This window comes from Panthera onca, chromosome D1 (genome assembly GCF_046562875.1).
Source record: "Panthera onca isolate mPanOnc1 chromosome D1, mPanOnc1 haplotype 2, whole genome shotgun sequence".
NCBI lineage: Eukaryota > Metazoa > Chordata > Mammalia > Carnivora > Felidae > Panthera > Panthera onca.
Window position 1 is genome coordinate 92,626,205 of NC_138348.1, and position 12,142 is coordinate 92,638,346.

Sequence of the window (12,142 nt, forward strand, 5' to 3'; positions counted from 1 at the left end):
GATGGCACTGTGTGAGGGCCTTAGTTGTCCAACATTCAAGGGAGGTATGATAAGACCTAAGAAACTAGGAGGGGGCTGAGACTCACCTGAATTGAAAATAAATTTACTTACACGTGATTTTTGAGGACTCTCTGAAAGTCTACTAGGGCAAGAAGTATAGGCATAGTAAGTATGGATGTGTTGTTACTATAATCTCGTGTCCAAGAGAAACTTCATTTCTCATTCTCTTAAAGTCATCTCTAATCTGACACCCACCCAACTGCCGGGATGGTAAATAATTCCATCTCTGTTATTTTGGGGCTTCATCCCACCTCTCATTTCCTCCAGGAAGAATGTCTAAAGAGACACATAATTGGAAGTTCATGAATTTTTGCCAGAACTTACAGGGGAAATATTTGCCCATGCTGATGCTCCCGGTCCGTTTTGGTTTCAGGCTGGGGCCTCACTGGTTCCTGGCGAATCTGAAATCCATGGGGATGAGGAGCCACCTTCTGAGTTACCATCAGCCATACCCCCGTGAGGTCACCCGCTCCTGTAGGCACTGCCAGAAACAAGGTGGGAGAAGTGACCCCATTCTCCTAAAGACCCCCAGGCATCCAACCTCTCCCCTCCATCTGGGCAATCCTGCCAAGGGCTTCAGGCTTCCAGAGAAACCAGCAGAGAAGTGTGTTCTCAAACTACTTCGGTTTGTGTTTCCCCAAAATCCTCCCTGAGGGCAGGCATAAAATGGACTGGAAACTTCTTAGAAGAAAGTGGAAGCTATGTGAGAAGGGGAGAGAGGAAAGACAAAAAGAGTTTCACAGGCCAGCTAAGTATCCTGCCACAAAATAGTTTTTGTCCTAGAGTTGAATGTTCTACAAAAGGAAAACAGGTTATAGATTCTGCTCGCTGGCAGAACCCCTGGCTTGTCTCTATGCTCCAGTGAGAGGAGAGGGGCCGGGCAGAGCCCCTGGGGGGGCAGAGACCCAGGCCTGGCGGGAGCTCACGGGAGCACTGCTAGCTGGTCTTCGGGAGATGCTGATGTGTGTGTGGGACCCGGATGAAAAGCCTGCTGTCTACCAGCTTCACTTGTAATCTCAGGTTATCCTGACCCTGTGAGCCTGGGGAGAGAACCTACCCTGTGCAGCTGTCCCCACGTCAGCCACCTGCACTTCCTGTCAGCGACATACGTAGGCCATGTAGCTAGCTGGTCTCCTCATTATTTCAGAACTTCTCACCCATTCTGCTAATCATAAATATTTCACATTGCAGAGCCTCTTCCCCCAAATGCACTGTTGGGGAGGAAAAATTTTCCTATGCCCTTCAAGATTCTTATAGGTGGTTTACAAATTAAGTTGACATGAGACAGATTAACAGAGGAAAAAAATCAAATTTACTCACGTACATATGGGGAGTTCACATAGACATGAGATTTCAAGGATAGTTAGGCACAATGACATATTTATGTTATCCTTAACTGAGGAGAAGGGAGTAGGGGTCTGGGACTTCAAAGGGAAAGAAAACAATTCACAGGAAGTTGAGAAAGAGCGAATGTTTTATTAGCAAATTTATTAGCAAATTTATCAGCAAATTTATTGCTGGGCCATACAGAAACAATGGGAGGTAGAGAGGAATTTTAGCAAACAGACTTTGCTAAATTCCTCCCTGTCTACTATTCCTAGTTCATATTATAATGTAGTTATCTATGGTGACAATTTTCTTCTTGGAACAAGTATTCTATCTAAATTCTTTTTAGGCATTTAGAAGGAAAATCAAAATTTCTTCCTGAGTATTTTGGGCCTTGATTGTCTCAGCTCAAAATAATCTGCATGCCGGAGTGGTACATCTTGGGGCAACTGGCTTTTGGCTTCCATACCATCAAGATAACAAGATGCTAGAGGAGTATGGTTTCCACCTTGTGTTTGCAGGCCTGACTCACCCAGCGGGAAGCTGTGGCAGTCTTTCCCTGTAGTCCCACAATGAGATTTTTGTCATGGTTTAACTTTTGTAGTTTGTGTTATGACGGTAGTTAATGTTTATTTTCTTTCTCAAAAGAACCACTGCATAGGCAGTAGGCTCTGATGTCCAGAGGTTCAACTCTCAATCCCTCATAATCCAGGGAGGCAAACATTATGAACTGGGAGAGTCCTCTGGACTGGATCCTTTGTAGACAGAGTCAGGGTGAGACTTCAAAGAAATGAATCTCTCAGGACTGAGCTGACTTTGGCCTCAGAGCCCGAGTTCTCCAAAAATCATATAAGCAGTCTAGAAGAATGATTTGAGTAAAATAGTTCTTCTCTGTCAATTTGCTTATAGAGACAAGAAAGGACCCAGAATGGGGCCCCTAAAAAAGCCTCAAAAAAAAAAAAAACCCACATTTTTTAAGGGCCAATTTTAAGAACAGACTGATTAAATGGGTAGTCGTGGTAGCTGTGAGTAGACACACAAACTGGCTTACCTGTGGCAGAGCACAGAGGAAAGAAGTAGCCTCCATAAAAGCTGAGTAAAACACAAAAGCAGGGCACCTGGATGGCTCAGTCAGTTGGGCATCCAACTCTATAGATTTCAGCTCAGGTCATGATCTCACAGTCAGAGATCGAGTTCTGCACTGGGCAGGGAGCCTGCTTAAGATTCTCTCTCCCTCTCCCTCTGCCCCTTCCCAGCCCATGATCTCACTCTCTGTCTCTCTCTCTCTAAGAAAGAAGGAAGGAAAGAAAGAAAGAAAGAAAGAAAGAAAGAAAGAAAGAAAAGAAAAGGCATAAGAACTGACTAGCTAAGCTTTTAACAAGCATTAAAAACCAAGTGAGGACTCAAGTGTCAGTAGGAAAGAAATGAGGGCCCCAGACCTAATAGTATTTTGTACTTGCTTACAACCTCTATTCCAGAGATCTCTACCCAGAGCTAATGAGAAAGATCAGAAGCAAGGCGGACCCACCCTCCACCCCAAGGCCTTGCAGACTCGCAAGACCTGATCGGCAGCTGCTAAAAAAAGACACACAGCCCCCCTTACTTTCTTTGACCTTTTTTCCTCTAAAGCAAACGCTTTACATTTCTGGGAGAAGGGCAGAAAATCCTGACCATAGGACACAAAGTCCTATTGTGGCTGGGATAAGGATAAGTAAAACAACAATTTTTTACAAATCTGTACTTCTGAGGTGTCCGGGTGGCTCGGTCGGTGGAGCATCGGACTTCCGCTCAGGTCACGATCTCGAGTTTCAGGAGTTGGAGCCCCTCGTCGGGCTCTGTGCTTGGCAGCTCTGAGCCTGGAGCCTGTTTCAGCTTCTGTGTCTCCCTCGCTCTCTGCCCCTCCCCTACTCACACTCTGTCTCTCTCTCTTTCTCTCAAAAATAAACATTAAAATTTTTTTTTCTTAAATCTTTGTTTCTTTGAGAAGGCCAAAAACTATCTCCTAAGACTAGCCCTAGAACAAGGCAGAAATCCACAGAAAGGAGGGGCAGGCATACTGAAAGTGGCCCAGGCATTCTGAGACAGGCTCAGATTGCAGTTGAACCAGGAAAACAGAGACTCACAACCACAAATTCAGCACCAAATGATAAGCAGCAGCATTATCATGCTGCGAGAGGAGTGAGGGGGAGCAGAATATGGCTCCCTAAAATAAGTGTCTTTGGAATAAGGGTTGTTTTAAGCTGGTTATTTTTAAGACACAGCAGACATAGGAAAAGCTCTGAAGATTGAGTATGTACATTCATAAGGGAAATTTCCATTTGTAAGGGGGTCTCCCTCTGTGTACCAGGAAGAAGATGACTAAAATCTCTAGAAAGTCTTACAGTGGACAAGGCAACGACTTAAATCTGTACAACAACCTTACCCTTGTTGATTATGCTTTTCCTGGTAACTGCCGCCCTCTCCCTGCAATGTCTTCTTTTGTCTTTCGCTGGGGATGGTATTTAAGGTGGTGGCTTGAGCCTGTTTGGAGAAGAGTCACTCAGTTCGCCTGGGAATCTCCCGTGTATACAAGAGGCAAGCATGCTATTAAATTCTGTTTTTCTTTAATCTTTTCTTACAGGGCAGTCTTAGCCAAGAATCCAGATAGGTAGAGGGAAAATTGGTTTTCCTCCTCCACCTGGTTGGTGCAGGAATACAGGGATGTCTAATAGCTGGGAAGAGGGCATGAACAGAAAGAGAAACCCTCCCTAACACAAGAAAACAACATTCCATCACTGGAGGAGTTTGAAGCCTGGGGCACATGGAAAGTAACAATAGCAACAATAAAATGTAACCTGTCACAATGTCCGACGAGATTGCCTCAGCCCCTCACAATGACAGTCTCACTCAAAAAGAAGCACCAGGGCGCCTGGGTGGCTCAGTGGGTTAAGCCTCTGACTTGATTTTGGCTCAGGTCATGATCTCATGATTCGCGAGACCGAGCCCCATGTTAGGCTCTGCACTGAGCCTACTTGGGATTGTCTCTCTCTCTCTCTCTGTCCCTCCCCCACTCATACTCTCTCTCTGTCTCTCTCTCTCAAAATAAATAAAGTTAAAAAAATTATAAAAATAAGCATGTCCATTTCTAGGTGTCAGTAATAGTTACCTCATGCTCTACGATTCTACCCCCAGTGCCAAACATTTGATTTAAAAATTACAAACACAGGGGTGCCTGGGTGGGTCAGTCAGTTAAGCGTCCGACTTCGGCTCAGGTCATGATCTTGCAGTTTATGGGTTCAAAACCAGCATCAGGCTCTGTGCTGACAGCTTAGAGCCTGGAGCCTGCTTTGGATTCTGTGTCTCCCTCTCTCTCTCTGCCCCTCCCCTGCTCACACTCTGTCTCTGTCTCTGTCTCTGTCTCTCTCAAAAATAAATAAACATTAAAAAAATAAATAAAAATTACAAACACAAAAAAGCAAAAAAAAAAACCAAAAAACCCAACCCATTGTTAAGAGATAAAGTAACTATCATAACTGAACTGTGCAATGGCCTGTTGTTGGAACTGTTAATCAGGGACATTAACTATAATATGTTAAAAAGATTGAACAGAAAAGTTAGGATACATGAACAGATGAAGGATTTGAAAGAAGAAACAGAATCTCTAGGAAAGAGTCAAACGGAGATGCTAGAAATAAAATAACACAATATCAGAGGTAAAGAATTTCTGTCATGGGCTCATCGGTAGACTCAATACAGTGGAGGAAAAAAATCAGTGAACTTGAAGATTGGGCAATAGAAATTAGACTGAAACATGAGTAGATGTAATAAAGTAATAAATAATAACAATAATAAACCAGCACACAGCATCCAAGAGCTGCAGGATAATACCAAACATTCTAACATACTCAATTAGTTGCCCAGACAGAGAAGAAACAGAAAATGAGGTGGAATATATACTTAAAAACATAATAGGCACCATTTCCGAAAAATAATGAAAAGCAGCAAAACACAGACCCAAAGAAGCTGAAAGAATCTGTAACAGATGAACACTGAAAACAACATCACCACAAACATCAAACTGCTTACAACCAAAGATAGAGAGCAAATCTTGAAGACAGCAGGAAAAAAAGGCACTTTATTTTAAGCAAATGTGATAACTTAAGGAGGTATACCATAAGCCCTAAAACAAGGGATGTCTCTGCATGGTAGGGTGGGATTGTCTATTCTGGTCACTATTTTGTATTTTTCCTAAATTGAATATTTACTCATATAATTTAAACATAAAAATAAAAATCTAAGCAACACCACGATGCAAGATTTATTCAGAAAAAGCTACACAGTGGAAAGGGGGGAAGACTGAGGGAGACAGAGAAAAAGAGTGTGTGTGTGTGTGTGTGTGTGTGTGTGTGTGTGTGTGTGTGACAGACAGAGGGGCTGGTGAAGCAGTCCCTTCCAGCCTTACGTCCTGTGAGTAAGAACGAGGCAAGATACTGGAGCTATTGTGACCCTGGTCACCTGGCAAAAAAGGAGCCACTAAAATGAAGGCACATTGATTGAGGACAGAGATCAGGTCTGTTTTATTCACTGTTCTCTAATCAGCATCGAACTCCCGGGCTTAGCCGTCAGAAAATATTTGTCAGAGGAAGGAAAAGGGGGAGGAGGGAGAGCTTGTTATATGCCAGCCAATGACAGGGGAAGCGAGGAGGGATGTGGGTACAGAGAGAGAAAGGGGAGGGGGAGACAGGAATCTGAGAAAAAGAGCAGCAGGGGCGATGGGAAACAGGAAGCATCGGTCTGGTGGGTGAAGCTGTGGAAACGTCACCACCCGTAGCTTAGTAGGAGCAGGCTTCGGGGCTTGAACAGTGCTGGGGAAGGATGGCCCCGTCCTTTGAGGCTCCAGGAGTACAGAAAAGGGCTAAATGGGAGAAAAGGGCTAAAGGGCCAAGTCTCTAAAATCTGTTACAGAAAGGGGTGTCATTACAGCATACAAAATCCACTTGAACACTTTGTCTGAAGAAAGACATGGAGAGGCACAGGTCCCCACAGCCCTGGTATCCATACAGGAGCCTGTCATCTGGAGAGGAAGACAAGAGAAGAGGACCTCGGATTTGTGACTTCCAAGTTCAAAAGTGTTTGCCACTTAAGAGGTAAAGCAATAAACATTTGTTGAAAGAATGGGGGATTCAGAGAATAAGGAGAAACAGCACAGAGTCCTAAGGAGTCGGGCTGCCAGGTAATAAGGGACATTGGCCACCCTGCAAAGACAGAGATGAGCCCCTCGTGGGCCATCTTCCTCCAACCCCTTACCTTGCCTGAACTAAGGCCACCAGTTCCCAAAAGCACTACCACACACAAGCTCCCCTGGAATTTTCTTAGCCAGTCCCTCCCACCCCTGAGCAGCATGGGGACGGCCCAAGGACCCAGGGACCCCTCAACAAGCACTTTTTCTCCTAACAGGTCTGCTGGTCCAGTCAAGGGCTAGTGGCAGTCCAGCACCAAGTCCAGGAAATCCCCTTCCAACTTTTTAAGAAAAACTTCCTTCCCAAACTCTCTGCTTTTGCCCTCAGGGCTCCTGAGAGCCACCTCCCAGGGATCCTGAGATCCCTCCCAGGATCAGGCAAGGGTCACCCAGGTGACTTCTCAGGACCCACCTACCTTCGTAGACCTTCCTCAGGAAGCACCGCTGGCTGCCCTGAGTCTCGCAGACACTTTCCCCAGTCTCGCAAACCCCGCTGGCGTTGACTCGTGGACACTGGAAACACGGTAGAGCTGGAAAGTCAAAACCCGCATGATGAGCCTCGGCCACCACTGCCTCCTGGCAGATCAGCAGGGAGCACACTTTCTGGGCCACACGCAGCCTGGAGGGGGCTGGTTCCCGGGGCCTGAAGAGGGGGCTGAGAGCAGGGGATTTCTGGGTGCTTGGCACACCCCTGGGAGGAGGCAAGCGGGCCACTACGACAGGATGCCCCTCTACTCCCAGGGATGGACTGTGCTGAAGGTCAAGTCCTACACCGCAGCTCCGCCAACCCCCTCACATGGCCCGTCACCGATCTTCCCAATCCTTCTGGATGGCCCCCACTGCCTTCGCCACCCACAAAGAACCTTCTTTGCTCCCTTTTACGCAAATGTAGGGCTCTCGGCAAGAAAGCTTGAGGAACTGGGGAGTATCGGATGAGAACTGAGGTGGGAAGGAGGTGAAGTAAAAGTGGGAAGAGGGGAGAAAGGAGAAAGGAAAAAGCAGTGACAGAAGTGGAGGAAACATCGGAGAGGGGAGGCAGAGACGGAGGAAAAACAGTGGGGCGAGGAGGTGAAGACGGCGATCGCCTGAGGTTAAGGTTAGGCCCTGGTGCCTTGCTCCTCACCTCCCCCTGACCCACCAACGCACAGAGCACCCAGCCCCAGTGCCCAAGGTCCTTCCAGAGGCCCTGCACTGGCTCACCTTGCAGGAAGCCCAGCAACAAGGAGAGGCCCAGCAGCAGGAGGCTCGCACCCATCTCGGACCAGGCCACAGAGGGAGGGACAGGGCCACTGGCGTCAGCCCCTTAGTATCTGGCTTTATCCCCCTCCCCCCAGGCGGGGAGCGGCCACCAATGGGAGCTGAGGGCTGGGCTTCCACAGACCCTGGAGTGAACAGAGCGCCTGGTGGGAGCCCCAGCCTCCCCGCCTGCCTCCGGGTCTCCGCTCACCTCCACTGGCCCCGCTGGGGGAGCCACGTCCTTTCCCGGCTTCTTTTGGTCACATGCCCCCCTAGCTTTTAATGGGAGAATCGTGTCCGCCTTGCTCAGCCCAAGAATTCTTGAGATTCAGGTGAGCTGAGGAACCTGGAGGGGTGGGGCACGTGACGCCAGGATTTTCCCGACTTGAGACCACTTCCCTGAATGCGGTGTGAGCGCAGACTCGGGAATCTCCTGATTTCACGGAGATGGATACGTGCCTGCACTGGTGCTAAATAAATCACTAAACCTGAAAAAGCAGATTTGGGGTAATCTTTCAGGCAGGCTGCATGCCAGACTAGAGATTTTTGTTCATTTATACACTGCTGAATGTAATTGTAATGTTTTTTATTTTTATTTATTTTATTTTATTTTTTTAACATTTATTTATTTTTGAGACAGAGAGAGAGAGAGCATGAACAGGGGAGGGGCAGAGAAAGAGGGAGACACAGAATCTGAAACATGCTCCGGGCTCTGAGCTGTGAGCACAGAGCCCCACGTGGAGCTCAAACCCGTGGACTGTGAGATCATGACCTGAGCCGAAGTCAGATGCTTAACCGACTGAGCCACCCAGGCGCCCCTAATGTTTTTTATTTATTTATTTTTGAGACAGTGAGAGACAGAGCGTGAGCAAGGGAGGGGCAGAGAGAGAGGGAGACACAGAAGCTGTCAGCACAGAGTCGAAGGGCTCGAACTCACAAACCGCGAGATCAGGACCTCATGACCTGAGCCGAAGTCAGACGCTTAACTGACTGATCCACCCAGGTGCCCGGCTGAATGTAATTTTAAAACACTGATGCGGAGGGGCGCCTGGGTTACTCGAGTGGATCAAGCTTCCAAGCTTTCGTGGACTTGGTTGTGATCTCCCAATTTGGGAGTTCAAGCCCCGGCGGGGGCTGAGAGCGAGGTGCCTGCTTGGAATTCTCTCTGCCACTCCCCTGCTCATGCTTTCTCTCTCTCAAAATAAACAAACTTTAAAAATAAGAAGAAGAACACTGATCTGGAAAAAAAAAAAAGTTTTGCTTTCTTAATACAAACTACATAAAGCTTGACAAAGTCATCACAGCTCATGGTGGTATCAGAAAGCAGTCTACCCCCTTCTGAACACTGTCAAGGAATGTCCCTCCTGGCTTGTACTCCCTCTATCACAAAAGTAAATAAACATTTAAAAAGAAGGTGGCCACAGGGTGCCTGGGTGGCTCAGTTGGTTAACAGTTAATGGTCCAACTTTGGTTCAGCTCATGATCTCACCACGGCTCATGGGTTCGAGCCTAGTGTCAGGTTCTGTGCTGACAGCCCAGAGCCTGGAGCCTGCTTCGGATTCTGTGTCTCCCTCTCTCTGCCCCTCACCTTCTCTCTCTCTCAAAAATAAACATTAAAAAAATTAAAAAAAAATAAAAAATTAGGTGGCCTGGTTCCCAAGGAATCAGAAGAATAGCTGTGGATGCATACAGTGAAGGCGAAGTCCTGGGCATCAGGGTCCTAGCCTCAGGAAACATTCCAGGGCAAGACCTAAGTTTGTCACATAAGTGGCAGAATTTCCAGGCTGGGAAGAGCAGGCCCTTGTATAATGGCTACTAATAACCTTTATCAATAACCAGTGGGGACAAAAGACTGCATCCATTGGATGCAACCATTAGCGCAAACTATCATTCCTTATCTGGCTTCAACCACAGAATTCCTGGCTTTTAGTTTTAAAAAATACTTATCAGTTGTCCTGTTAGATATGAGTTCCTATGCTGAAGGAATTTGCAAGGTTTCAATGTCTTGAAAAGTTCTGAAAAGTGTCAATGTCCTGAAAAGTTGGCCACCTTTCCCAGGTTACGGTACATGGATCCAGCCTCCCGGTGTGCGGGGATGCTCGTGGGGTGAGGCTAGTGGGAAAGGTCCCGATTTGTAGCATTTATAGATTTCCACGGTGCAAATGGCAATGACCAGCTACCATCCTGACATCGCTTAATCGGAAGTTGAGAAGACACGTGCCCACCATTATATAGTATTTCCAGCAAACAAGGGTACTAAATAACATTATGAGCACAGATAATAGCAAAATGTAAAATAATAAAGAATTGATGAGGTTTTCAGTATGTTTTACCTCTGTTTCTAATATGATTTCTCAGTTTATATGTTAACTTTAATAATATCTGTGTTTAGGGTGCTTGGGTGGGTCAGTCAGTTGAGCGTCTGACTCCCGATTTCAGTTCAGGTCATGATCTCATGGATTATGAGAGCGAGCCCTGCATCAGGCTCTACACTGACAGTGCGGAGTCTGCTTGGGATTCTCCCTCTCTCCCTCCCTTACTGCCCCTACCCTGCTTGTGCTCACTCGTGTGTGCTCTTCCCTCTAAATAAGTAAATAAACATTGAAAAAAATAATAATAGCTGTGTTCGACAAGTAGCTTATAAAATTCCTGAACTTTCACCATCAGCTCTCATCCGCCAGTTCAAGCCAGCTCCCAGCACACCACGGGTTAAGTCACCATCATGCAAAGAAGCTGGTAAAGTGAAAGGTAGAAATTGCTGTATCCCTTTACTCACACAATTCCCAGTGATAATATCACACAGCCCATCCCTGACTTGAGTTGTTATATCACAGAAGGAACAAATCTATACAGACAGCCAAACAGAGGATGTCCCCACCTTTGAACAGGCCTCTCCTTCTCAGGTTCGTGCCGTATTCAAGAATGCATGGTCTTGAAAGGACTGAGTCTAACCATCTGTTTGTGTGCTGTGCGACTGGCAGGGCTGTAAGGCTGTGGAAACCGAAGCTGGAGAAGCCTGATCTTGGACATCTTTGTTTGGAGTTTCTGCAGCAGGTTAGGAAGAACTTCATTGCTCAGGATTTTAGTTTTAGAAGTCAGTTATGGCGACAGAACAAAGGAAAATTCTGATGAGGACAACAGACCGAGAAGAAGCTGTTTCAGTGGTGCAGGGGAGGGATGAGCCTGAACTTGGGTTGTGTCAGTGGGAGTAGAGAAGGGCTGATAAACTGAAGAAGTAGTTAGAGGTAAAATTGATGTATTGTGTGAGGAGTGGGAGAAGGAGGAGCCTGTTACTGAACCAAAGGTCCCAGGAACGGAATTGGGGTACAAATGATGAATTCAGTATTACGAATGTTGAGTTTGAGATGTTGTGGGAATACTTGGATAGAAACGTCCAGCTGGTAGTTGGAAATCTGGATCTGAACTAAGGAGAGAAGGCTCTGTGGGCCAGCTTGCAGATATAAGGAGCCCTCAATTTGTAGGTGGTGGTGGACATGATAAAGCTTCTTAGGGAGTGTGTAAAGAGTAAGAATTCTCATCAGGAAGACGGGATGGAGAAGTACAATTTCAGGAAAAGTGGAGAGGAGCACTAGGAAAAGGCAGAGAGCATTGCATATTCAGGGAAGAGCTAGAAGTTGGCTATGGGTGGGGCTTGGGATGGACGTAGGATGAAGAGGAAGAGCTTGTCTAGAAAGACAATTCATCCATTCCTTCATTCAGGAAGCATTTATTAAGTATGTATTCTGTGGCAAACTGCTGCTAGGTAGTGGGGATACTACAGTGATCAAGACAGACAAGGACCCTGCTTTCAAGGAGTTTAGAGTCAAATGGAGGAGACATATATTAAACACATAATTATGAGTGACAAATACATCTATTCTGGGTCCAGCATCCAGTAGTACATGTAACAAAGTGCTACAAGGGAAGAAGGTAGGGAAGAAGTAGGAGGTGAGGGCCAGGGGATCTCTGCCACCCAATCCCCAATATACCGGGTGGAGGCCTCATTGCATCCATCTTCTACCCCCTTGACAGAAATTACAGCTCAAGGCACAGCTCTCAATGTTCCCTTGTCAATCTCTATTTGTGCCCATATCATGTATTTGCCAAAACCAACATGTTACCACTGCCTGGTGAACCCCAGGAGCTGTAGAAGCTTTGCCATGTCAAGATCGAACCAGTGTCAAAACTGTGGCAGGAAAAGAAGAAATATTTCAATCTCAATCTGTGTGTGTGTGTGTGTGTGTGTGTGTGTGTGTGTGTGTGTGTGTATTTCCCCCTCCAATCTTCCAAAGGCTAAATCTA

At 46.4% G+C, this 12,142-nt stretch overlaps 1 protein-coding gene across 4 annotated transcripts; it reads right to left on the reverse strand.

The window, feature by feature from the left end:
• Positions 1-3,814: 3,814 nt before the first annotated feature.
• Positions 3,815-10,910, reverse strand: LOC132661050 (protein PIP-1-like). Of its 4 annotated transcripts, XR_013550352.2 has the most exons (4): positions 10,719-10,910; positions 8,052-8,328; positions 7,021-7,134; positions 5,490-6,439 (listed from the first exon to the last, which is right to left on the reverse strand). XR_013550352.2 is itself a non-coding variant. In XM_081790187.1 (3 exons), the coding sequence occupies exons 1-3, from the start codon at positions 7,857-7,859 to the stop codon at positions 3,818-3,820; spliced, it is 258 nt and encodes an 85-aa protein (XP_081646313.1). In that variant the 5' UTR covers positions 7,860-7,934; the 3' UTR covers positions 3,815-3,817. The 4 variants fall into 4 exon arrangements, 2 of the variants coding, with proteins under 2 accessions (XP_081646313.1, XP_078290063.1); XM_081790187.1 differs by lacking the exons at positions 5,490-6,439; positions 8,052-8,328; positions 10,719-10,910 and adding exons at positions 3,815-3,906; positions 7,805-7,934; XR_013550353.2 differs by lacking the exon at positions 8,052-8,328.
• Between the last annotated feature and the right edge of the window lie 1,232 nt (positions 10,911-12,142).